General features: G+C 39.9%; 1 protein-coding gene across 1 annotated transcript in view; it reads left to right on the top strand.

Annotated features, from left to right (window-relative positions):
- The window catches only part of syt9b (synaptotagmin IXb), a 72,934-nt gene that overhangs the window by 44,000 nt on the left and 5,140 nt on the right, over positions 1-23,794 (top strand). The window contains exons 5-7 of the mRNA XM_033635907.2: positions 16,198-16,318; positions 16,492-16,663; positions 17,134-17,263. Coding sequence (XP_033491798.2) covers positions 16,198-16,318; positions 16,492-16,663; positions 17,134-17,263 — 423 coding nt within the window. The remainder of the gene's footprint in view (positions 1-16,197; positions 16,319-16,491; positions 16,664-17,133; positions 17,264-23,794) is intronic.

Genomic DNA, 23,794 nt, shown 5'->3' on the forward strand with positions numbered 1-23,794 from the left:
TCATTACTTCAAGATATTTACTATGCATATATATCTTATCATTTGTATGAGTTTATGTCACTTTCCTTTTGCTAAGAAACCCTTGAAAACTGTATCAAAGGACTCAAATTTGGCATATCAGAAAGAGTGTTTTGGGAACCTACCCCTGCTGTCTGGAGTGTGGCCACTGCTCAGCTTGATTTTTTGGGAGACTTTGAACCGTACGCTGACAACACAGCTGCTCCTCATCAAGTAATTAAGTTCAAAGACAGGAAATGATTGTTAGCTGGGTCAGCACTAAACCAGCTCTAACCTGTTATTGCATCGCTAACTACAGTAATGCAAAGACCCTTGTGGGATGACACTCCCAACTCTCAACACACACACACACACACACACACACACACTCACTAAACTTGTTGGTTCACAAATATTGTTTGAACACCTTCCAGACTCTAACAGCATTCTCAGCTAAATAAGGTCAGTATAAATGGGTTAGAACCTCCTCTGAGGCATCCAACTTGTGAACTATAGCTGTCGTGTCTCCTGTGTCCAAGTCTGAGGAGTCCACTTTCTAAATATAATCCCTTATCAATCTTCCATTTACGTAACATAGTCTGCAATCAGCAATGCAAACTACTGGATTTTCCCAATTTGGCATATCATTTGTTCACCTTGAGCAACTTTGGCATATTTTCTCTTCCAAAGCAAGACAATAAACAGTTATCACCACTTCACTCTTGCAATATGAATAAGTAACATACTCATTCATTCATTCATCTTGTAACGGCTTCATCCTCTTGAGGGTCGTGGGGGGGCTGGAGCCTATCCCAGCTGACATCGGTTGCCAGACTATCGCAGGGCTGACACATAGAGACAAACAACCATTCACGGTCACATTCACACCTACGGACAATTTAGAGTTATCAATTAACCTAATCCCCAATCTGCATGTCTTTGGACTGTGGGAGGAAGCTGGAGTGCCCGGAGAGAACCCACGCTGACATGGGGAGAACATGCAAACTCCACACAGAAGGGCTCCCATGCCCGGGATCGAACCGGCAACCCTCTTGCTGTGAGGCTAACCACCACACCACCGTGCCGCCCTAAGTAACATACTGTATATTGTAATTTAAGATACACATACAGTACAGGCCAAAAGTTTGGACACACCTTCTCATTCAATGCGTTTTCTTTATTTTCATGACTATTTACATTGTAGATTCTCACTGAAGGCATCAAAACTATGAATGAACACATGTGGAGTTATGTACTTAACAAAAAAAGGTGAAATAACTGAAAACATGTTTTATATTCTAGTTTCTTCAAAATAGCCACCCTTTGCTCTGATTACTGCTTTGCACACTCTTGGCATTCTCTCCATGAGCTTCAAGAGGTAGTCACCTGAAATGGTTTTCCAACAGTCTTGAAGGAGTTCCCAGAGGTGTTTAGCACTTGTTGGCCCCTTTGCCTTCACTCTGCGGTCCAGCTCACCCCAAACCATCTGGATTGGGTTCAGGTCCGGTGACTGTGGAGGCCAGGTCATCTGCCGCAGCACTCCATCACTCTCCTTCTTGGTCAAATAGCCCTTACACAGCCTGGAGGTGTGTTTGGGGTCATTGTCCTGTTGAAAAATAAATGATCGTCCAACTAAACGCAAACCGGATGGGATGGCATGTCGCTGCAGGATGCTGTGGTAGCCATGCTGGTTCAGTGTGCCTTCAATTTTGAATAAATCCCCAACAGTGTCACCAGCAAAACACCCCCACACCATCACACCTCCTCCTCCATGCTTCACAGCGGGAACCAGGCATGTGGAATCCATCCGTTCACCTTTTCTGCGTCTCACAAAGACACGGCGGTTGGAACCAAAGATCTCAAATTTGGACTCATCAGACCAAAGCACAGATTTATACTGGTCTAATGTCCATTACTTGTGTTTCTTGGCCCAAACAAATCTCTTCTGCTTGTTGCCTCTCCTTAGCAGTGGTTTCCTAGCAGCTATTTGACCATGAAGGCCTGATTCGCGCAGTCTCCTCTTAACAGTTGTTCTAGAGATGGGTCTGCTGCTAGAACTCTGTGTGGCATTCATCTGGTCTCTGATCTGAGCTGCTGTTAACTTGCGATTTCTGAGGCTGGTGACTCGGATGAACTTATCCTCAGAAGCAGAGGTGACTCTTGGTCTTCCTTTCCTGGGTCGGTCCTCATGTGTGCCAGTTTCATTGTAGCGCTTGATGGTTTTTGCGACTCCACTTGGGGACACATTTAAAGTTTTTGCAATTTTCCGGACTGACTGACCTTCATTTCTTAAAGTAATGATGGCCACTGGTTTTTCTTTAGTTAGCTGATTGGTTCTTGCCATAATATGAATTTTAACAGTTGTCCAATAGGGCTGTCGGCTGTGTATTAACCTGACTTCTGCACAACACAACTGATGGTCCTAACCCCATTGATAAAGCAAGAAATTCCACTAATTAACCCTGATAAGGCACACCTGTGAAGTGGAAACCATTTCAGGTGACTACCTCTTGAAGCTCATCGAGAGAATGCCAAGAGTGTGCAAAGCAGTAATCAGAGCAAAGGGTGGCTATTTTGAAGAAACTAGGATATAAAACATGTTTTCAGTTATTTCACCTTTTTTTGTTAAGTACATAACTCCACATGTGTTCATTCATAGTTTTGATGCCTTCAGTGAGAATCTACAATGTAAATAGTCATGAAAATAAAGAAAACGCATTGAATGAGAAGGTGTGTCCAAACTTTTGGCCTGTACTGTATTTCGTCAAAATATTGTCCCTACCTTTCGTTCTTTCAGAATGTATCTGAATGATGTGAAAAGGCACATCATTTCCTTTCACTGCATTTAAAGTTCTGTTTATTTGTCATTTGGAACAAATAATTTTGTAATGTAATTGATGAACACATCATGAAGACATTACAACCACACAGGAGGTAACAAATATCAATTTCAATACAAATTTTTGTGTCTGTAACCTCTGGGTTATCCATGCATTAAGGAGGGTTATGATAGTTGTGTAGCCATCACTGTCTTAGTGGAGAGAGAACTGCCATTATCTGGTTCCTCTCCCACTCTGGAGGGCCAGGGTTAGCACATCAGTACTCTACTGTAAGAGAAGGAACACGCACACAAGCACCCAAGTATTTGCAGTCATGATGCTGGCAGTGTTGGTTAAGCACTTGCTCTTAAAATGAAACCCTCCAATCCTCAATCCTGGAGCCCCAACTCTCCATCTGTCCTCTTCCCCTACAGTCTTTCATCAATACATTTATTTTTACTGTGCACATAAAAATGATAGTTTGAGTGAGCAATTTTCATGATGTGATAATAAGAAAACACTTATACAAAGAGGAAAAGAAGGGACCTCATTGGTGTCCATAGCATTTTTTCTTAAAGGATAGTTTGGATCTTTTAAAGTGGGGTTGTATGAGGTATGTTTCCATAGTCAGTGTATTACTAAAGCAGATGTTGGCAGATGTTGTTTAACCACCTACAAAAACATCAATATCAGTTTAAGTGTACGCTATATTTAGTATATTTTCAGTGCTTTAGCTTACCATCAGACAGCACTTTCCAACAGGGAACAGAAGCCATTACGTCTCCCTTTAAAACCAGACTCCATTGAGAAAAACAGTGATGTAACATCGCTGAACACAGAAGCTGCTGGTCTACCACTGCCTCAATCAGTCTTTTACGTTATTATGTGTAGTTGTTTGTGTTATTGTGTGAATTTCACTTTAAATGGTTACTTCAGATTCACCAAAGTCACACAAAACAAAAACTAACAAGGCAGCAGTAGACCAGTGGCTCCACTGTTCAGCAACCCAGAATTACCGTTTTTGTCAATGGAGTCTGGTGGCTTTGTTGAGAGAAGGCGGAGGATGGGAAACTGAAGCTTTTAACTGCCTCCCCATTGGAAAAGCCTGTCTGACAGCAGGGTAAAGCAGTAAAGATATTCTCAATATAGAGTACACTAAAACTGATATTGATTTTTTTGGGACTTTTTTTCTAGGTGGCTAAAATAAGTGTTGCTGCTGCCCCCATCCACAGTACATTACTTTGCTTCTGTTGTGGCACTCCTGCTGCTTCTCCATACTGAGTGACATAAATCTCCTTTATATAACACACTGGCTATAGATAAATACTCTATGTGACCTCACTTCAAAAAACCTGAACAATCCCTTTAAGTCAACTTCTACTTCTTGTAGTCACAAAAAGCTGCTTTATTTAAATTATGCCTTTACATAATAAACATATTAAATGATTGACCAAAAATCTAGATGTGATACTTGAATTTTAGTCACAGTGATATTGACCCTAACTTGGTTTCAATGTCAGAATAAGGCATTTACTGTATTTGCCAATATAAAACGAAACAATCACAGTTTTTGTTTGTGCATGTGTGCAAGTTTCTGTTTGTGGGTTTGTCCCAACATTTTGCATCTGTGAGGGAGGTCTAAAGAAATGTGAAGTTTCTTCTCTCTTTCTTTCTCTCTCTCACTGTCCCCAGCAGAACTAGGTTACCTCCCATGGGATAACAAGCAGGGACCCTTCGCTGGTCCAGTCTGCGTGCATTAATCATGGCTCCTGGCACAGAGTGAGCCCCCAGCCACCACTGGCCATATGTACTGGTCTGTACCGTACACAGACTCCTGGGCTGGATGCTTATAGAAAAATAAAGTATTCCTCCTGTGAAGTGTCAATCATTGGAGCACTGACCCAGTCCTAACAGGGTCTGCAGTGCCAGGACTTGTTACTCTATTCTCTTAGTTTTGTTAGTGTACTGTTTTTAAATTGGCAAATCCCCTTTGTTAATTTTAATAGATTCAAGATTCCAAGACTCCACATCTGTGTGGATTCATGTTGAAAACATAGCACCTCACTGTTAATCTACACAGCATTAATTACTGAAACAGTAGCCTAATTAAAATCCCTCTCTGGAAACCACATTTACCTCTGCTGGCTCAGGAACGAATCCTCCACGACTCTACCCTACATTTCTCCTTAGCTCTATGGTCCCATGATGCTTCTGTGACATTAACAGTTTATTTTATATAAATGGGATCCTAGTTTTCCGGTTCCTCATTGCCTTTATTGTTTCTATGGGGTGTGTGTTGTCTTGCCATTGTTAATTACTAACACCACTGCCACAGCAAGTTTTGTAAACTCATAAGAAAAGAATTTAAAGGGTACCCAAAAAGTAATCACAAATTACAGAATTAAGGCCTGTTTATACTAGCAATTAAAACATTGATTTCAATTGAATTGCCACAATTAATGGATTCAATGCAGGAGAGTAAGTTATGCAACTCTCTCCACCATTGACCAATAGCAAGCTGTCTTGGCAGTGCTTTTGAGGGAATGAAAAACCAGAGATTCCAAGATCAAGGCAGCTAGCGCACCTTATTAGCCGAGTTGTACCGTCCATTTATACTGCCTGGTCTGACAGAAATAGGCTTACATTAACAACCTCTTAACACAGCATTGCGTGGTTGTCGCACAAATGTGAGCCCTGTCTCCTAGAAATTACATGCAACTTATCGGAAACAGCGTATACTGTACATTTTTAAGTGAAATATAATACCTAGCAAATTCCATTTTCTGTTACCATAATGAGGGAATTTTGCTACTGAACACATCAAAATGTTCACAGTCATGTATTCTTTTTTTCTGCTGAAATAGACAGTCTTGCAATACACTGTTCACTTGTAGTGACCACAGCATCCTTATTTTTTTTTAACATTTCTTGATTAACATTTAACTGAAATCACGATCTTACTCCAACCTTAATCAAAGTGTGTTTGTTGCCTAAACCAAATCATAGACAGGAGTCTGGACCAAAACCCAGCATTGTGACATTACGTGACGTTATATGATGTTACATGACGTTAATGCAGTGCTATTTGTATTAACTGGTTCGAATGTTGAATGGTACAAATACATCTTTTTAATAAACTGATTGAAGTTATTGTTCTATTAGCAACCAAGCTAATGAGCCTGCTAACTGCAAACTTTCTAGCAGCTGACAAGCTTTTCCCTTATTTGAAAACTCTTCAGTGAATAAAGTTATGCCAGTGGAGAGTATACAACAAGGTAAAGAGAAAATAGGAGAGCTAACTGACTAGCACTAACTTGGCTTGCTCAATTGTTTGAAGTTAGCTTTGTGCAGCTACAGCAGTTTACCAACTAGCCCTGTGAATAATTACTACGTCACCAAGAGTCTAGAATCACATATTTAGCAAAGGCATGCAAATTAGTTTCACCCTGGTGTGACAACTGGCTTTTAACACTTTTCTGAAGTGTTTTTTGTTTAATTTCTTCTACGTATTAAGAACTAACTAGCGTAAGAACTTTGCTTTATAAAGCTATAGAGAGTTAGCGGCTGTTTGTATTTGAAAATCAAAGGAGAAATTAAGCAGCATAATTAGAGGAAACTCTCAGAGAGGAAGGTCAATAATCAGTTCTTATCTTGTTATGAACCATCCAGTAATAACATCTGGCTCAATGTGCTGTCAGCCACCCACTTAAATGTTTTGTTTCCTGAGATGTTTACATTTGTATATTGAATATATGCCAATAGATAGTTCCCTCATTTCTTGCTCTATTGGTGCATATATATTGTACCTAATGTTCTGGAGTGTCAAGAGACTCCCCAGCTTGGCTGTGGATAAATTGAATTTGCTTTTGGACATCATGTTATTACACAAACGCACCTTCTTTCCCCTCAGCTGCAGATTATTTGGAGACAAAGACATTAAAGATCTCAGAGACACTGTAACCTGCAGCTCCTAAAGGTTCAGTCGATACTATTGACTGCAGTCTGCTTGGCCTGTAATTGGGGCCTTGATGAATGGGGTCAGCATGTGCATATGCAGTGTGTGTATGTGTGCAGTTAATTCAGTAAAGGAGATTCCCATTTCCCAACAATGACAAATGGTGCCTTATAACAAGCACTTGTCCCCTCATGTGCCCTTAGGGACTAAGTGAGATCGATGACTCTAGATATGTCTGGTCAACTGAGTCAGTGGGAGCTCCTAAACGTATTACAGGGACGAACATACACAGGTGAGGTAGGCATACTGTTTTGTTTAGAGTTTTTGCTGGTGTATTATGAATGTTTACTATTAGAATGTTGGTTTTGCCCTCACTTATTCAAGTGTTTTAGATTGTTTGATGAGAGAGCAAAAAAAAAAAAAGCCCTGTTCACACGGGACTAGTATTACCTGGGGAACCTCTGACAATTGGTAGTAATTGCAGAGATGGTGTCAGGACCTTAATCCCATGTGAACCTGCCATGTCTGTCATTTTTCATGTAAAAATTCCACTGCAAATTACCTACCATATTTTGCCAAACACAGATCATGTGATTATAGTAGTTCTGTGAGAATCTGCATCTTGTTGATTTGGGGTCGTAATTAGTTTTTTGGCTTTCTCTGCACCTTTTTTTCCTGCCTCTTTCCTGGATTGGCTAGTATTAATGAAAGTTTTGATGACATTTTTGGGTGCAGGAGATCATGTCACCACACTGTGGAGACCCATTTGTAGAAAATGCAAGCTCAAATCTGTCAGGAGATGATGAGATAGATTACATGTGACAATGTATGGCAGAATTGGTTCTGTTTGTTTAACCCACATTTAAAAAAAAAAAGGGTACAAAATGAGGTTAACACTGTACACCGTCACTAGTAGTGCTGTGAAGTGTTTCTGTGTCAGAGTGAAGTTACAAATGCACAACATTATACAGTGGGATAATGTCAGTAAATTCAAATAAAATACAGACTGTTGAATGTACAACATTTGAAACAATAGATTCACAATTCAATTGATAAGAAGCCCATTCATGTGACAGTGCCACTTGTAACATTCATTCATTCATTTCTGTAACAGCTTATCCTCCTGAGGGTCGCGGGGGGGCTGCAGCCTATCCCAGGTGACACTGGGTGAGAGGCAGTCGGACAGGTCACCAGACTATCGCAGGCTGACACATATGTCCCATTTACACTGCCAGATTTTCTGCGAATGTTGGGCCGCTTTGCGGGCAAGCTGCAAGCGTTTAGACACACAGAGCCAGATTGGCGAGTTGATCTGAGGTGCCCAATTTTCCGTCACATACTGTAGGTGTAAACATATTGGCGGAACCTTTTTGGTTTAAAAAGAATGAGGTGCCCTTCTGCCACAGGAGGGGCTGTTGATGACTTGTGGGAGGAGCTGCTGATGACGCCGCACGTGCAACCCACTGGTGGTGGTGAGGAAACAGCTGATAGCGGGAATGAGCAGCTAGTAGCAAGAGGGAAACGCAAACCTGAAAGACACAATAAAGATGAGCAACTGGGGAGACAAGGAATTGTGCGCCCTCCTTGCCCTCGCAAACGAAGAGGCCATTAACCGTCAGATGACGGTAACGGTGAAGGACAGGCCAACTTACGAGAGAATCGCCTAAGTACCAACCAGCCGCGGCTTCCCTCGGAGTACGTCACTTTTTATGTCACACGCTCAGCTACACGTTTTGTTACTTGCTCACGCCCCCCATTGCCCCGAAAAAGGCACATTCTGTATAAACAAAAGTAGGTAAGCGGCATTTTGCCGCACTCCCCGATTTTGTTTTTATACTGCCAATGCTGAAAGAAGACTGATTGGGCTTTCCTGCAAATTCACACAATTCCTATTTAGAAAGGGCTAAAGAAACGGACCACCATTCACACTCACATTCACACCCACAGACAATTTGGAGTCACCAATTAACCTGTATGTCTTTGAACTGTGGGAGGAAGCCGGAGTACCCAGAGAAAACCCACGCTGACACAGGGAGAACATGCAAACTCTGTACAGAAGCAGGGGCGCAGATGGGATTTTTGAACTGGGGGGGACCAAGCTATCAGCAAATGATTCCAACTCAATTAGTTATTTTGTGTGTATATATATATATATATATATATATATATATATATATATATATATATATATATGTATGTATATATGTACTGAAGCTGCATAAACATTAGAATAGTTTGTTTTCTGACTGAATGAACATCGGTGAACAAAGGCCTACCTGATCAACACTAGCCTTACATGATCAAACTGTTATTTGTCTGGTATGTCAATCACGCACCAAAACTTCATGTCTTCTGCATATGTTTTATTTAAACATTTGCTGATCTCAGCAGGATGAAGAATCTCAGCACAGAAACTTCAACTGTATTCTGACAAAAAAGCAAAGAACCTATGTGCAAAAATTAATAATAAAATAAAATTGAAATGATTCACACTCGTTCCTTCATGTAAATGATTATAAACATAACAATGTGTAAGAAAACGGAAGTATAAACACTTAAACAACAGATTCACATAAATAAAAATAAGTAAGTATAGGCTACATAGCATGAAATGTGAAATGATATTCACACTTTAAATGAAATATTAGGAATTCCCTCTGTAAGTATGACTGTTTTCTTTGTAGATTTTTCCAATAATAATTAAAATTGATAAAATAAAACAAGAATTCCCTCTGCAGCCAAACAAATTTACCCTACTCAACATTACAAAACAAATATTCTCTGGCTTCATGTGGCAGAAAAATCACCAGCTCAGTCATTAGACAGTTGTATATGATATGGTTACCACCACAGGCACAGACACAGCTACCAGCTCCTCTTAGGACCCCGGGGTCGAGAATCGTGCCTTATGGTGCGTTACATTTACATTGCAAGTCGGAATTCAGAGCTCCGAACAATGTAACCTCCGAACTGAGCGCTTCCCAGTTTAATAACTGGGACATGGAACATGGAATTCGAAAAAAAATGGACAGTTCATGAAATGATACAAAAACCCCAACGTTTATGCTTGTAGATGCTAGATTTCAATGCTTTTCTGACTTCAAAACTCCGACTTACGAGTACAAGTGAATGTACCATTAGTCGTAGCACAAACACCACGCTATCAATGGATCAGCTGTGCAGTGTTATTAACCGAGAATTACGTGGAAAATTGAACACCTTGCTTTCCGAACTCAGCAAGGATCTGCTCCAGCCTTTCCCCTTCTTGAATCGGTGTAATGTGGATTGATCACTGACAAGGCTACTGCCACTGCCATTTCAATTTTGTGCTGCAATGTAAGTTAGCCTAACTAACGGAACATTGATCCTCTTTTTTACCTATGTGTGGGGGGGGACAGTGGGGAGAACAGATCGGGGTCACTATAAATCTGGGGGGGACATGTCCCCCCCATCCCCAGTGCCATCTGCGCGCATGTACAGAAGGGCTTCCTCCTTGTAACATACAACTTTTATTTGTTTTAAAAGTCTTGCATCTTTTTACTGTACAAACAACAAATCAGCTACCCACACAGCTATGTGTGTAACTGTCTCACTGTTCTTCACAGAGAGTAATGAGGGATCCTGTAGCCTAACCTGATTCTGCCAGGGTATATTCATCTATACAGCTAAAGTTCAGCCTTGGCAGTGATTTATTTACTTCCACCATGTTCAGCCAGGCAGATATATTATACTGTTGATTGGTGCTCGTGTAATGGGATCTTCAATGCCAGAGGAACAAACTCTCATGCCTGCTTTTGGTCCTCCTACTGTAGTACTGTACATTTCAGTTCTTTTGTAGTCCAAACTGCATCGTTAAAAATAGAATATAATATTACAAGGAATTACAACTATTTACACATTTCTTTATACCCCTTTGTACAGTGCATATATTTGTACACAAGGCTGTGGGTGGGAAGGAAGTTTAACATGAATGTATCAACATTCATGTTAAACAAGTGATATTAATTATTAACGCACTATATAAGGGTATTCCTTCTGTTCACATCATTCACAACCAGCCCAAAAAAATATTTCCTTTTTTATTAATTAAACCAACTCCTATGGCTGACTGCACCTCCCTCAGGTTGAAGAAAAAAGAAACTAAACTGGATAGTATATACAGTAATTCACTTAATTTATGTGAATTAAAATATACTTTGAAACAACACAAACCTGTCACTAGTTTGCCATGTATACAGTCCCTGCAGTGAGAACATTACTATCAGAAGTACACAAATAGGCTAAACAACATGTAATTTACATTTTCAGTGACAGAAGAATTATTTTCAATATAAGGAACAAAGGGATTACTGCGTAAACATGATTATTATGGGCAATGAGTTTGTGCAAGAGCAAAAAACACTTCCTGAGAATCCGTAAAGCATGTGTTAGCCTAACTGTGTTTTAATTAAAAACATTTACTGCTGTGTAGATTGTATACAGTAGAAAAAAAAACTTTATACCTACAAACTTATAATGGTGGGTAAACATCTGACTGGACAGTGAATGACTTGATGAGTGATTATATTCTGGAAATGTGTTTTGCATTGTGTTACAGTAGGTGACTAAGGTTTAAATGAGTCCTCTTTTTTTTTAAATATTCCTGCTTTTGTGCTGTAGGAATGTAGAAATTACTGAGAAAATGAGAATACTGCAAGCACAGTATTCTGTCTTGCTTACATTCAATGTGTAGTACTGTGAAATAAAGGTGCAGTACACAGATTTTACCCATGAAGTTCATAAAATTGGTCATGAAAAATACTACTCAGCCTGTAACAACAGTTGTATAAAATATATGTGTCCCAATTCCTTTTAAAAAATAACCCCCATGAAGTCGTAGAGATGTCATCAGGGTTATTTCAGCTCGGACTTGGACAGGGATGTCCGTTTTGGTTGATTTTGCTTTTGATAGCCCAACACCCATTAACCAGTAACCAACTGGTGAACCGACATTAACAAGTAACTAACCGATTCATTTTGAAGAAAAAAAAACCCCAAAATGTTTCACAGCAACCTTGTTGGGTCCAGATGTCGTATCATGGAATGAGCCATGCTGTTAACTGGTTCCCACCAGACCTGGTTGGTGCCCAGTGTTTGTGTGTAATCTGAAGAGCAGTGTAACCGGTCAAAAAATATTCTCGGCAGGTAACTGGTTGACGGTTAACCATTGACATCACTAGCTTTGAGACTAGAAATTTTCAGTATAATGCCTGTGTTACAAACTGCTTTGTGGTGTTTGTGCTGCTTACCTTCGACAGCATAACAACATACTTAGACTTCTCTGTCAGGAGGGGACTGGGTGCAAGGGTGGACCAGGATTTATGAAGACTGGAAAAGACACTGTCACACACTGTCTGCCATGGTCTAATTTGTTAAAGGTTTCAAGAAGCCCTTAAAGAAGCTCTGCACACACACACACACACTGAAAGCTACAGAAAGGAGGACAAAAAAGATTAAGACAGAGGAGAGGGATCAAGTTAGATTGAGTCAGTGATTATTAAAGACACATCAAGAGAGAAGCTGGTAGATAAAGGCTCGCTGCTCCTGAGGGAGAGAAGGTGCTAGTATTATAATTGGAGAAGATGGACTGTCCACGCTCTCTTTATGCTTTATTGGAGTGCTTTAGAGCACCTTTCTAATTTCATTGGCTGAGCACAAGTGACCATAATCCTGACCGCAGGCTTGATTTGAGTGCTCAGAAGAGTAGCGGTACTCTGTAGTCTGAAAACTAAAGTGTGCTGCGTGAGTGCGTGCGCATGTGTGTGTGTCTGTGTGTGTGTGTGTGTGTGGGAAGAGGATATCACTATCTGTGGAGAGCTGTTTGCAACCCTTTGTGGGAGTACCTGCCTATTTGTTTATGTCAATGTGTGAATTCATGTGGCAGGATTCATATGTTTCACCTTGGGGATATCATAAGCTGTACATCATTAACACCCGAGGCTCATCGTAACAATGATGATGCCGTGTCAGAGGTCTCATCATGCAGTCAGAATGTCACAGATCCTAGACAGCTCTGCTTGTGTGTATGCACATGTGTGAATGAATGTGTGTTTATGTGCTTGCAGGCATGCAGATGCTGACATCAGAGATGAATCAGCTCATTTTGTTCAATTTAATTTTCAGCGATTTTTGAGCCAAAGACCAAGAGCAGTAGCATCCTAATTTGTGTGTGAGTGTGTGTGCGCCCATAAAGAACAAATCCAGTTATTCTTCATCAGCATCAGAAGGGGCACATATTGACGTCCAAGTCAAACATTGATTTTCCAGTATAACCTGTACATCTGACCTTTAACTAGGCTTTCTATCTAATTTGTTGCTTCTGACAAAGACTAAGTACCAAATCACTAACATCCTGTGCATCGATCATTGAATGGACAGACTGCATTAAAACACATCAGATAGCTGTGTATATTAAAACATAAAGCAGCCAAATTCAGAATAGTGAGTTTTTGTCATGTTAGAGGAGCTGTAATCTCATTTTACCTTTAAAAACTGACCTCCTGCAGTTATTGTTTCCATGGTTCTGTTTAGATAGAACTAAAATAAGAAACATTATAGCCAGAATATTTATTCTTTTAGCAACAGCAAGCAAAGACTTCTGTTGTCCCCGTCATCACATCATGAGCTCACGTAACATTACCTTACAGTATGTGCAATGCAAATGTGGTATTTTGCCATGATTACACTGGCTTTTCCCTGTAACGGCCATGGGAGATGGCTGTTTGCATAATCCTGCAAATATATGAATCTAAAATAAAAACTTACAACTCTACATTACCTTACTTAACATGTGGTGCAAATGTAGAATTTCGCTGTAATTACGCCAAAGTCTCCCTGGGAATTTCCTGTAATGGCAGTAGGAGATTGCGGTTTGTATAATCTTGTACTGATCTTGAATAAAAACCATGATAGCTAGAACATTCATTCTATTTGCAGCAGAAAGCTCAGGGTTCTTTCTTTCGTGTCATCATGTTGTATGCTTAATGTCATCGCACTACATTATGTGGTGCAAAACTGCGTGAGGAACCGATGATGAATCCATCACAACACCTTTTCACTCTCAAAACCTAAATAATGTAGATAAATAACTTACATGTTAAGAAATATTTTGTTCTTATCTGTACATCTAGAAATCTTTTGGATTTTTGGATGTTTTGTTTTTTTATTTGTAAAATCTGATGAGAAAAGTGTCAGATTTTAGTAAAAAATATATTGTGTTTAATTAATTAATTGATTTATTGAGTTACATAACCTTTAGCTCATGTTGTACAGATTTTAGGGAAATGAAGCGTCTGAAGATAATCCAAGAAATGACATCACAATAAGCAAACATACCAGTGTAGGCACTTGCAGACCATTATTGTTGCAGAGTTCAAAGGTTAATGACTTGCATTTGCAGTTGTTGAAAAAGCTGAAACCACATCTGCCAAATGTCATCACAATATCTTATTTTGATTAAGTATCTCAAATTTAGTAGAATTTTTACTTTTTTCACTGCCTGTTTAAAATTTTGTAACAGGGACCTCTGTGTCGGCCCGATGTGTGGGAGAAAGCTTAAAACTAGAATTCAGAGTTAGCCTTGTAAGAAACCTTGTTAGTGCTTGTGTCTCATGAACGCACCACTCACTCTCACACCTTCACACATTATTTTCAGATGTGTTAATTGGGAGAAGAGCTTGGCATGTGTTGACTGTGGATGAGTTGTGAAAGGAGGGATATTCTCACAGGAAACCAGGAGTAGTCCAATCTGATTGCAGATTTCATAAGTTTAACAACATAATGCTTTAAAGATGCAACAAATATACAAAGCCAGGTTACATATCTGCGTGTTGCAGATGTGATTAAAAGGATTCCATGTGGAGGTGTCACAGTCATGATCCATATCTGAGGTGCAAAGACTGTGTAACATATTATAATGTGCCTTCTGTTGAATCAGAGATCAGGGATTTGACTCAATTGTTACCTCACCAAATGTTAAAGTCCCCTGCAGCCAGTGTTACTTCCTGTTTAACGGTTAACATTCTTTCTCAAACTGACAATAGGGGTGTGGTTAACAGATAATAATAAATTAATTGCCATGGCAACCTGATTGCAACTATGGTACCTTTAAATACAGGTACAGTTGCAGTTATGAGCAACGTATCCTCATACAGTGGTTAGAATGATATCTGATGAATTTAATGACATTACATACTTAGCATGACGTTACTTTGGTGAGGTTTAGGAAAAGAAACATGGTGAAATAACTAAAATTTCATTTAGTTTAATACAGTTCTTAACACCAGTCTGCTGGGGGTACATCCTGTGTTTTATGACCCATCCTCCACCCCATGGACTTTTGGTCTTTATACTATTTCAACACTCCAGTCAGCGCATCAGTCACATGATCGCAGCCTTCTCAGTTATGTGGGTTTTATATAATGTCTGATTCTTACATGGATCACATATGAATTGTGCATTACTTTTGATGAGAACAGCCTGATATGGGACGCTTAGTAGGTGCACTGCCAATTAGCAGTAGCCACTCTCGCCGTCCACCGCACATGAACACCATTATGAAAATAAACAACACACCTAACTAATGTGGCCGAAACTAAAAAATAAAGGGAAGACCCTCAGTTCCCTATTGGAATATGTTAAGCTAGCTAACTAATGCAACATCAAACTAAGTTAGTGGACTAACTAGAAAGACAAACTAACAGACGGACCATTCATTCATTTTCCGTAACCTTTCCTGCTGAGGGGGGCTGGAGCCTAGCCCAGCTGACATTGGCCGGGCTACACCCACGTTGCCAGACTGAGGCAGACAACCATTCACACTCACATTCACACAGACAGGCAATTTAGAGTCACCAGTTAACCTGCATGTCTTTGGACTGTGGGAGGAAGCCGGAGTATCCGGAGAAAACCCACGCTGACTTGGGGAGAACATAAAAACATCACACAAGTTCCAAATATTAAATATCGAATATTTGATGAACAGAGAGGCTAATGAACATTGTCAGGAAATGACTCAGAAAAATATGAATTATGCTTAAAAAAATGCCAAAATACACTAGAGAGGGGGGCTTTAGCCAATTTTGATTTAATTGAATAACCTTAATTCATAACTAAAGTTGTTTTTCTCAGGCTTAACAATACCAATCCAACGTCTAACACTCATTGTTAACTTGCAAGCTAAATGGATGTATTAAGAGAGCTGGATGTGGCACTGCCCCTTAGCATTAATGCCCCAGTGGCAAACAATGCTTCAACTATAAAATCCCCTGAATCCCATTTTCCCCAAAGACCAACATTAAAAAAGAGGCATTAATTCTTGTCTTTAAAATGTTGATAACAGGAGAATGGCGTTATTAATATAAAAAAATGTAATATATTTCTTTACAGGACAATGTGGACCTAGGAGAACTGATGTTCTCATTGTGCTATCTCCCTACGGCTGGCAGGCTCACCATCACCATGATCAAAGCCAGAAATCTCAAAGCCATGGACATCACTGGGGCTTCAGGTGGGTGCTGACTGCAAAGCAATGTTTCCACTGAGAGGTGCTGTAGTCAAATATACACATAAGGTGTTCCAGTGCTTTATAATTATTGGTCGATATAGAATTTTTGTTAAATGGCATGCCATATCAAGATATTTTTGCACCCTAATGGAGTCTGTCACGAAACCCTTCTCCAGATCCATATGTGAAAGTGTCCCTGATGTGTGATGGCCGTAGGCTAAAGAAGAGGAAGACATCAACCAAGCGAAACACTTTGAACCCAGTGTACAATGAAGCCATTGTGTTTGATGTTCCTCCTGAGAACATCGACCAGATCAGCCTGCTCATAGCTGTCATGGACTATGATCGGTTAGTGAGTTACCTATACGAAAAGTGCTGTGTTTTGGGTGGAAAAAAAGGTGGGGCAACAGATCTTTAGGAAATATGTAAAATCAGGAAAATTGTCATAATCAGTCAATCAATTTGCTTTGATTGCCAAAGGTTTTGAGCATGCATATTGCTGTTTTGCCGCACTTTGACACTGCGAGCATGGGGCTATCTCCACATAGTGGCATCTTAAACCAAACACAATTAAAACATCATTTAAAAACCATTCTATCCAGCCACTGACCTTAAATTGTAAAATCATTAAAACAGCAGCAACCAAGTGAGTTTTTTGTCATGCATTCATCCAGAATTATATTGATGTAGTCACCCAGTAAAACATTTTCTGCCCCAAATCACCTGTCATCTCTACCTACCTATATCAGTTTCATCTAGAGTGTATTTACAAATGCAACATTTTTGGGTCTCCATGTGTTGTTTTCTCTGTCATGCAGGGTTGGACATAATGAAGTCATCGGGGTATGCAGGGTGGGCAATGAGGCAGAGAGCCTGGGGCGAGACCACTGGAATGAGATGATGACATACCCACGGAAGCCCATTGCACACTGGCACCCACTCATAGAGGTACGGACCACTTTGTGTATTGTTACAGTAAATTCCTGTGAATGTTGTAAACTGGGGTTTATAAGAAACAGTCATGTCATGCAGTCATCCAAGAAGTCTTCAGCCATGCTAATCTCTTTGATAGGTGTTAACTTGACTCAGTGGTGTTTTGACCTACAAGCTAATGTCATCTTGGTAACAATGACAATGTGAGCATGCTTTTGTTTAGCAAAATGTTAATCATGTTCAATATCTTAGTTTAGCATTTCAGCATGCTAGCATTTGCTAACATGGCAAGGTACATTTGAAGCCGATGGGTATGTCCAGGCCAGTCGCCAAAAGAAAATGTTGGCATTGTACATTTCTACCACGAAAATGTTACACTTTTCTACGTTTTTTTACATTTCATTCATGTCATATCAACCTTTCTAAAGAGACATAGTTTATGAGTTGACTTTGTCAGCAGGAGGAGAAGGAGGAGATAGTGGATCACGTGTAACCTAAACAAGATGCCTGCCAAGCTGCAGACCAAAAAAAAGCAAAACTGGTTTTGTAGCAATCCGTCACTGTTTTTCCACTGGGGATAGTGCCACGAAAAGCAGCTATTTTTACAGAGACATCAGCGGCTTCTCCAGCCGTGATTCTGCTACCCAGACTGGATTTTTTAAACCCAAGCATGGGTTACATAACCTTAACCAAGTGGTTGTTGTACCTAAACCTAACCACATGTTAACCACATTGTGGTTTCAATGTATCCACTACATGATAACGTATGTTTTATATATATCCAATATATCCATGGTTTGCAAAAATGTACAATGCCAACATTTTTCTGGTGATTGGGTTGGTATGTCACTATAGCATATGGTCACAAAAGTATTGGCTATATTACAAAATTGGACCTGAATATGTTAGCATAATGTCATAGCAGTCCATCCAAAAGTTATCTAGACAATGCACACAAATGTCATACATTTCATCCTCTGAGGACCATGAATGTATGTTAAAGGTTTTGTGCCAATCCATTCAATAGCTGTCAAAACATTTCACTAAAAGCCAAAACGCCCAGTCACATGGTGGTCAGCCTTCATCTTCTGGAGAGGATGGATATGTTTAATTTATAAGTCTATATCTAATGTAATGATAATCCATCTAATAGTTGGGCCAGTCCTAAAAATTTCTAGTCTAGACTAAAGTGGTGGACCAAATCAACCAATAGCCACTAGCACAACTGGAAATTAGGTATATAATCAACAAGAAATTAGAATGACTGTTCACTGCTGATGTCTGCACAAATGAAAAACCCATCACTTTTTGATGCAGTAGAGGTTAAAAGCCTTTTATGTATATTATGTAGCTAATGGGTGTGAGTTCATATATAAAAAAAACAGTTACCTGGTCCCCGACCTTGGAACCAAAACAAAATGTCCATTTGAAATGATTATCAGACTAAGAAGGCAAACTATTTAAGTGAAAGCATACATGTTTAGGAATATTTAGAGAATAAATACACAAAAAGTTAAAGTGAAGTTATCATTTTAATGAGGCACTATCATTCATCTGCACAACATACACACAAGCTTCTCAACAGCTACCAAAGAGTCTTAATTCAGAACAGAAATAACTTAGGAAACAGAGATACAGATGAAGAGACTGTAAATGTTGTGTAATTCATTTTCAGGCACAGTAAAAAAAAAAAAAAAAAAAAAAAAAAAAGAAATAAAACAATTACATAACAAAATTACTGCACAACCCTCTGTATACTTGGCTTGTTTTACAGGGTTTGTCACAACAGAGGCACCTAGCTAACAGAGAGAGACACACAGAGAGGTGGCTACATTCACTGAGCTGTTTCTATTTCTGACTTGCCTGCCCACACTCATTAAAAAAACAGAGCAAGCTAAAACAGATGTTGAACTGATTCATGTTGAGTTGTCAAAGCTAAATCTATTGGTATTCAGCTGAAGGAGCTGGAAGATAAAACGCTTAAAAAAGGATTGCTGTCCCGGTCAATGTAACGCCTATCACCAGCTATGACACGCATTAGCATCTGCCGGCTCTATGTGTCTCCTCTGTTGAAGAATTATGAAATCTAGTCAGCTTCACTAAGAGATTTGTTGGCATTTTTAGTTTTCCTTAGTGAAGGTAATGGACACTGGCTAGCTCGTTAGCTGTTAACACAGGTCGTCATGAGGACTGTTGACGTAAATTCTCTCTAAACATCGTTATTTTCACTGGAGGAGGTCTGACGATGCTCATTATGAAAGAAGCTGAGGACCCCAGGAATATTATTCCATCTCTAATGAACATGTCTAATTTTCCTCAGCAACCCTAATGACATTTCCATCTGAAATCAGGCCAACAAACATGTAATGAGTATCTTTTTAGATTATTTTGCCATCCAGATGACTTACCTAAGATATGTGTGCTGCTTTCTCGTTGTAATACTGATGCTTCACAATGATGGCTGTTACACGTATTTTACTTACAAGAGAAATTTGAAGTAAAAAAAAATCCAGTTTTCCTGTCAACTTTCAGAATTTATCATTTTAAAGGATGTATGTATCTGCATTTATATAATTCATCATCATTAGATGTATAGCTGGATGAAGGAGCTCCTTACAACCTTACAAAAACCTTACAAAACAAGACAAGATGAGGCATGATGAAGACTGTTTCATACCATCATTGACTGCTGACTTTTCCTAACTGCTCGTTAAGGACCACAATTGATCATATCACATAGTAACAGGCATTTATGGTAAGTGGCCAGGCTGAAAACAAGCCTTACCAAGTCTCATATCTAGTCTTGTCATGGCCTATGTCATGGCTCAAAAACTGACATCCATGGAAAAGTTTGTTCTCATTTTGAACCGGAGCATCTGCAGATTAGTTCCATACCTGATGGCTTATGATCCACTAAATTTAGGCATACAGGATGAATAACACCTTGTTTCTGGCTGCACTAATGGTTCTAACAATGCTATCAACAGTAACAGTGCTGACAGAGCTAAGTGTTAATTTTGGGGGGATGGGGTAGGGTAGGTGTTATGCTTCTAAACAACGCTGTCCCACCCGTCGGCTCGAGTCGCCATCATCAGTGGTAACTATTGTATAGGTGCAGGACAAAGTGGCCGAGATTAGCTAGCCAGTGAGACACAGTGGGACTCACATGCACTGACATGCACACTTGGCAGGGCCGGCTACCAAAACAAAGGACAGAGAAGCTCAGATTACAACCCACTTAGAAGTAGTGTGACTTCATTCTCAGCTCAGGACGCCATTATTCCACAATATCTTTACCTGAGTCTGATATACGACTAATTTTTGTACATTAGGAGTGTTTAATGTCAAATATTCAATATATGATTGAGGAAAAAATAATACAACTGTGTGCTCTGGTACTCATTTTCGCTGAGGGGCACTGCACAGTGTAAATTTGCATACGTGACTATGTGCATGCACGAGACAGTTGGCATCTGCAGACCACTGTTGAAGACCAGCAAACAACAAAACTGGTTGTTTTTTAGTGAGACATCAGTGGCATTTGCAGCGGGTATTGTGCCACCCAAACTGGGTGCTTTTTTTTAGCAAGACATTGCCAGAACTTCAGAACTTCCAGTGCCATTGTGTCATCTAACCAGGTGTTTTTAGTGAGATATCAGTGGCATTTCCAACAGTGAATGTGCCACCTAATACTGGTAATTTAAGCCAAAACATCATCTTTTCCTGACCATAACCAAGTGGTTTTGTGCCTAACCCCAACCACACGTTAACCACAGCATATCTAGTTTCAGCATATCCCTTACGTAAAAAAAAATAAAAATGTTACATTTGATTGGGTTGAGAAGCTACAGGAAAACAGCTCATCCACTCATCTTTCGCTCCATCATTAGCTGCTATGAAACTCCATCCCGATAGATTTGCCCCTGCAGTGGGAGTCCCTTGTGTCCAATATATTTTATAGATCTAAAAAGCAGCTCCAAAACTGTCCAGGCTATTTTCTGATCTTTCTCAAGCTGTTCAGCCTGACTGCACTATTGAGTAGCTCCCAGTAACACAAATCTCTCCCCAAGTTTAATGTTAGCTGCCCCATAAGCTGACTCTGACCCTTGCACTTTGACCTGACGTGATGATGTTGTCAGATTGGACGAATTAACTCAATTCACACGTTTTAGACATCTTTTTTTTTTTCATATATTTTCTGACAGGCGCCTTATATAGTGTTCAAAATGTAAAACAAATGTTCAGATAGGCCATGAGTTATGATAAAACAACTAGCCAATCACAGACATATTTTCCACCCCTGGTCAATAGAGAGTGCAGCAGCACTCTCAGCACCCACCTTCCTGCGCACTTGAATACCATAGCATCACAGTATCATGAATGTATCACAAAAATGATCAGTAAAAAATTGACTTTATGTTGCTGCCATGTTGGTAACAGTAGTGGTTGGATGCATTATGTTTTTGGGTTGTTTGTATGAACATCCCATTTTCTCAGCATCACCTGGAGGGCATTTCTTCAAATTTAGCACAAACTTCCACTTTGACTCAAGAATGAATTGATAAGATTTGGAAACAAAAAAAAAAATCTGGATTTTGTTGTGTTTCAGTAAGGGTGGTACAGGCAGTGGGAGCTCTTGTCACACCTTGAGTCCACATGATAATCTTATTTAGTTGCATTCTGATACCAGGATTCTTTCCTCTTCTCCCAAATAACCACTCAGTGTGTTACTAAGCGCTGCATAAAGCTGCAGGAGCAAATGAAGCATTAACTGTCACACTGTGTCTAATAGAGGAGTTGCAGTATTGGCGGGAGGTCAGTGACCCTGATATTGCCAACAACGGTGAAGCTAGAAGAGCTCTCTTGCTGTCTCTAGGGCCATTTGTATAGCACCAACACACACACACACACACACACTGAGGTTCTGTCAGACAGCATCCGTGTTTTATAGGCCATTAGCAGCACTAGACTACAGCAGCAGGGCCTGAGACCCAGACTAATGGCTTATTTGTGTTTCTTTAAAAGATCTACACAGAAGTCCTGAGAGAACCTGACCCACTGGATATCACACACACACACACACACACACACACACACACACACATACACACACTTATGCACACATAGGTATCTAAGGTATATCATGTATAGTGATATATGCACACATTAAGTATTCACACATAAAAGCTAATTTCAGTAATTTCAACAAATAATCATAAACACATGCAACATTTGCGTCGTGTGCACACATACACTCTACTCTTTCTATCGTTCTCTCTTCCTGAAACACACACATGTACTCATGCACACTCAGTTTTCTTATCCACTTTAGGCTTTTATGTCTTTTCTGAAGTATTGGAGTTAGCCTCACTGGCCCTCTGGCCACAGTCTAAGAGTGTTATCAATTCACCAATTTCATCTCTTCAGCCAAGACTGTAAACACACACACACACACACACACACACACAAGACCAAGACAACCAACAACAAAACGCTCTTGAATTCCCAAGAGTCATTTCAAACCAGTTCTGATGCTATTGAGCAGAAAGCAAAAGAAATGAAGAAAGCAGAAAGCTCAGTTGCCTCCACTTTGTCACATAAACGTTTGGTTGAATAACAGAAAGCCGGCATACTGCAAGGGGCCACTCTCATGATGCAAGATTAGTGTTTGCAAGTCAACTTTGAGCTCATATCCCTGTCTCTTCAGTCTCACAGGGCTGACTAAAGCTAAAACATAATCACCATGGAAACATGCTCAATCAACCTCAAATTTAACTGTGAAATTAATGATTTAATTTCTCATGCCACAACTTTGCCCCACGAATTTGCACTGACAGGAAACTGTTGACCAAAAACAAGTCGTCCTGACAAAACTAACATTGTAGGGCAGTGGTTCTCAAACTTTTTACATCGCGTACCACCTCAGAGAATATTAGGCTCTCTAAGTACCACCACTATGACAAACATTAAAATACAGCAGGCCTACCCTATTCAGCTACAAACAGTTCATGTAGGTGGCAGAATTATCCATAATCAGAAGATCATGTATTGCTGACTAAGCCACAGCTGTACTGTACAAAATGCTGAGCTTCATTCAGGGACTCACAATGGCACAACGCTGCAGCTCATGAAAGTGCGACACTGCAAAATAAATATAAGGGAAAGACTAGAACAGACATTTGGTGTTTTTTTGTGTTTTTTGGCCTGGCGTGGGCTCCTGTTGGCCTGGCAGTGCATCAGGCCTGCTGATCTGCTGACTTAAGCTTATATACTGTACTGTGAATACATTTGTGTACAGTCAGTGCAGCAAGCTGCCAGTTTTTGCTTTGACAGTGATCTGTTTAGAGAAATTCTAAATGGCTGACATGACACCTGGACCATGTGTGTAATTGCTCTGACAGGTTTACCCATCTTCAGTCACAGTAAGCTGCTCATACATATTCACTTTGAGTTTGAATATTCTTCTAGGTCCGAACCAGGTTCATTTTGATTTCACTCTGGAACATGATTTAGATTTTAACGATGGTGATGTAGGTTGGTGAGTCA

The sequence above is a fragment of the Epinephelus lanceolatus genome, chromosome 5 (genome assembly GCF_041903045.1).
Source record: "Epinephelus lanceolatus isolate andai-2023 chromosome 5, ASM4190304v1, whole genome shotgun sequence".
Taxonomy (NCBI): Eukaryota; Metazoa; Chordata; class Actinopteri; order Perciformes; family Serranidae; genus Epinephelus; species Epinephelus lanceolatus.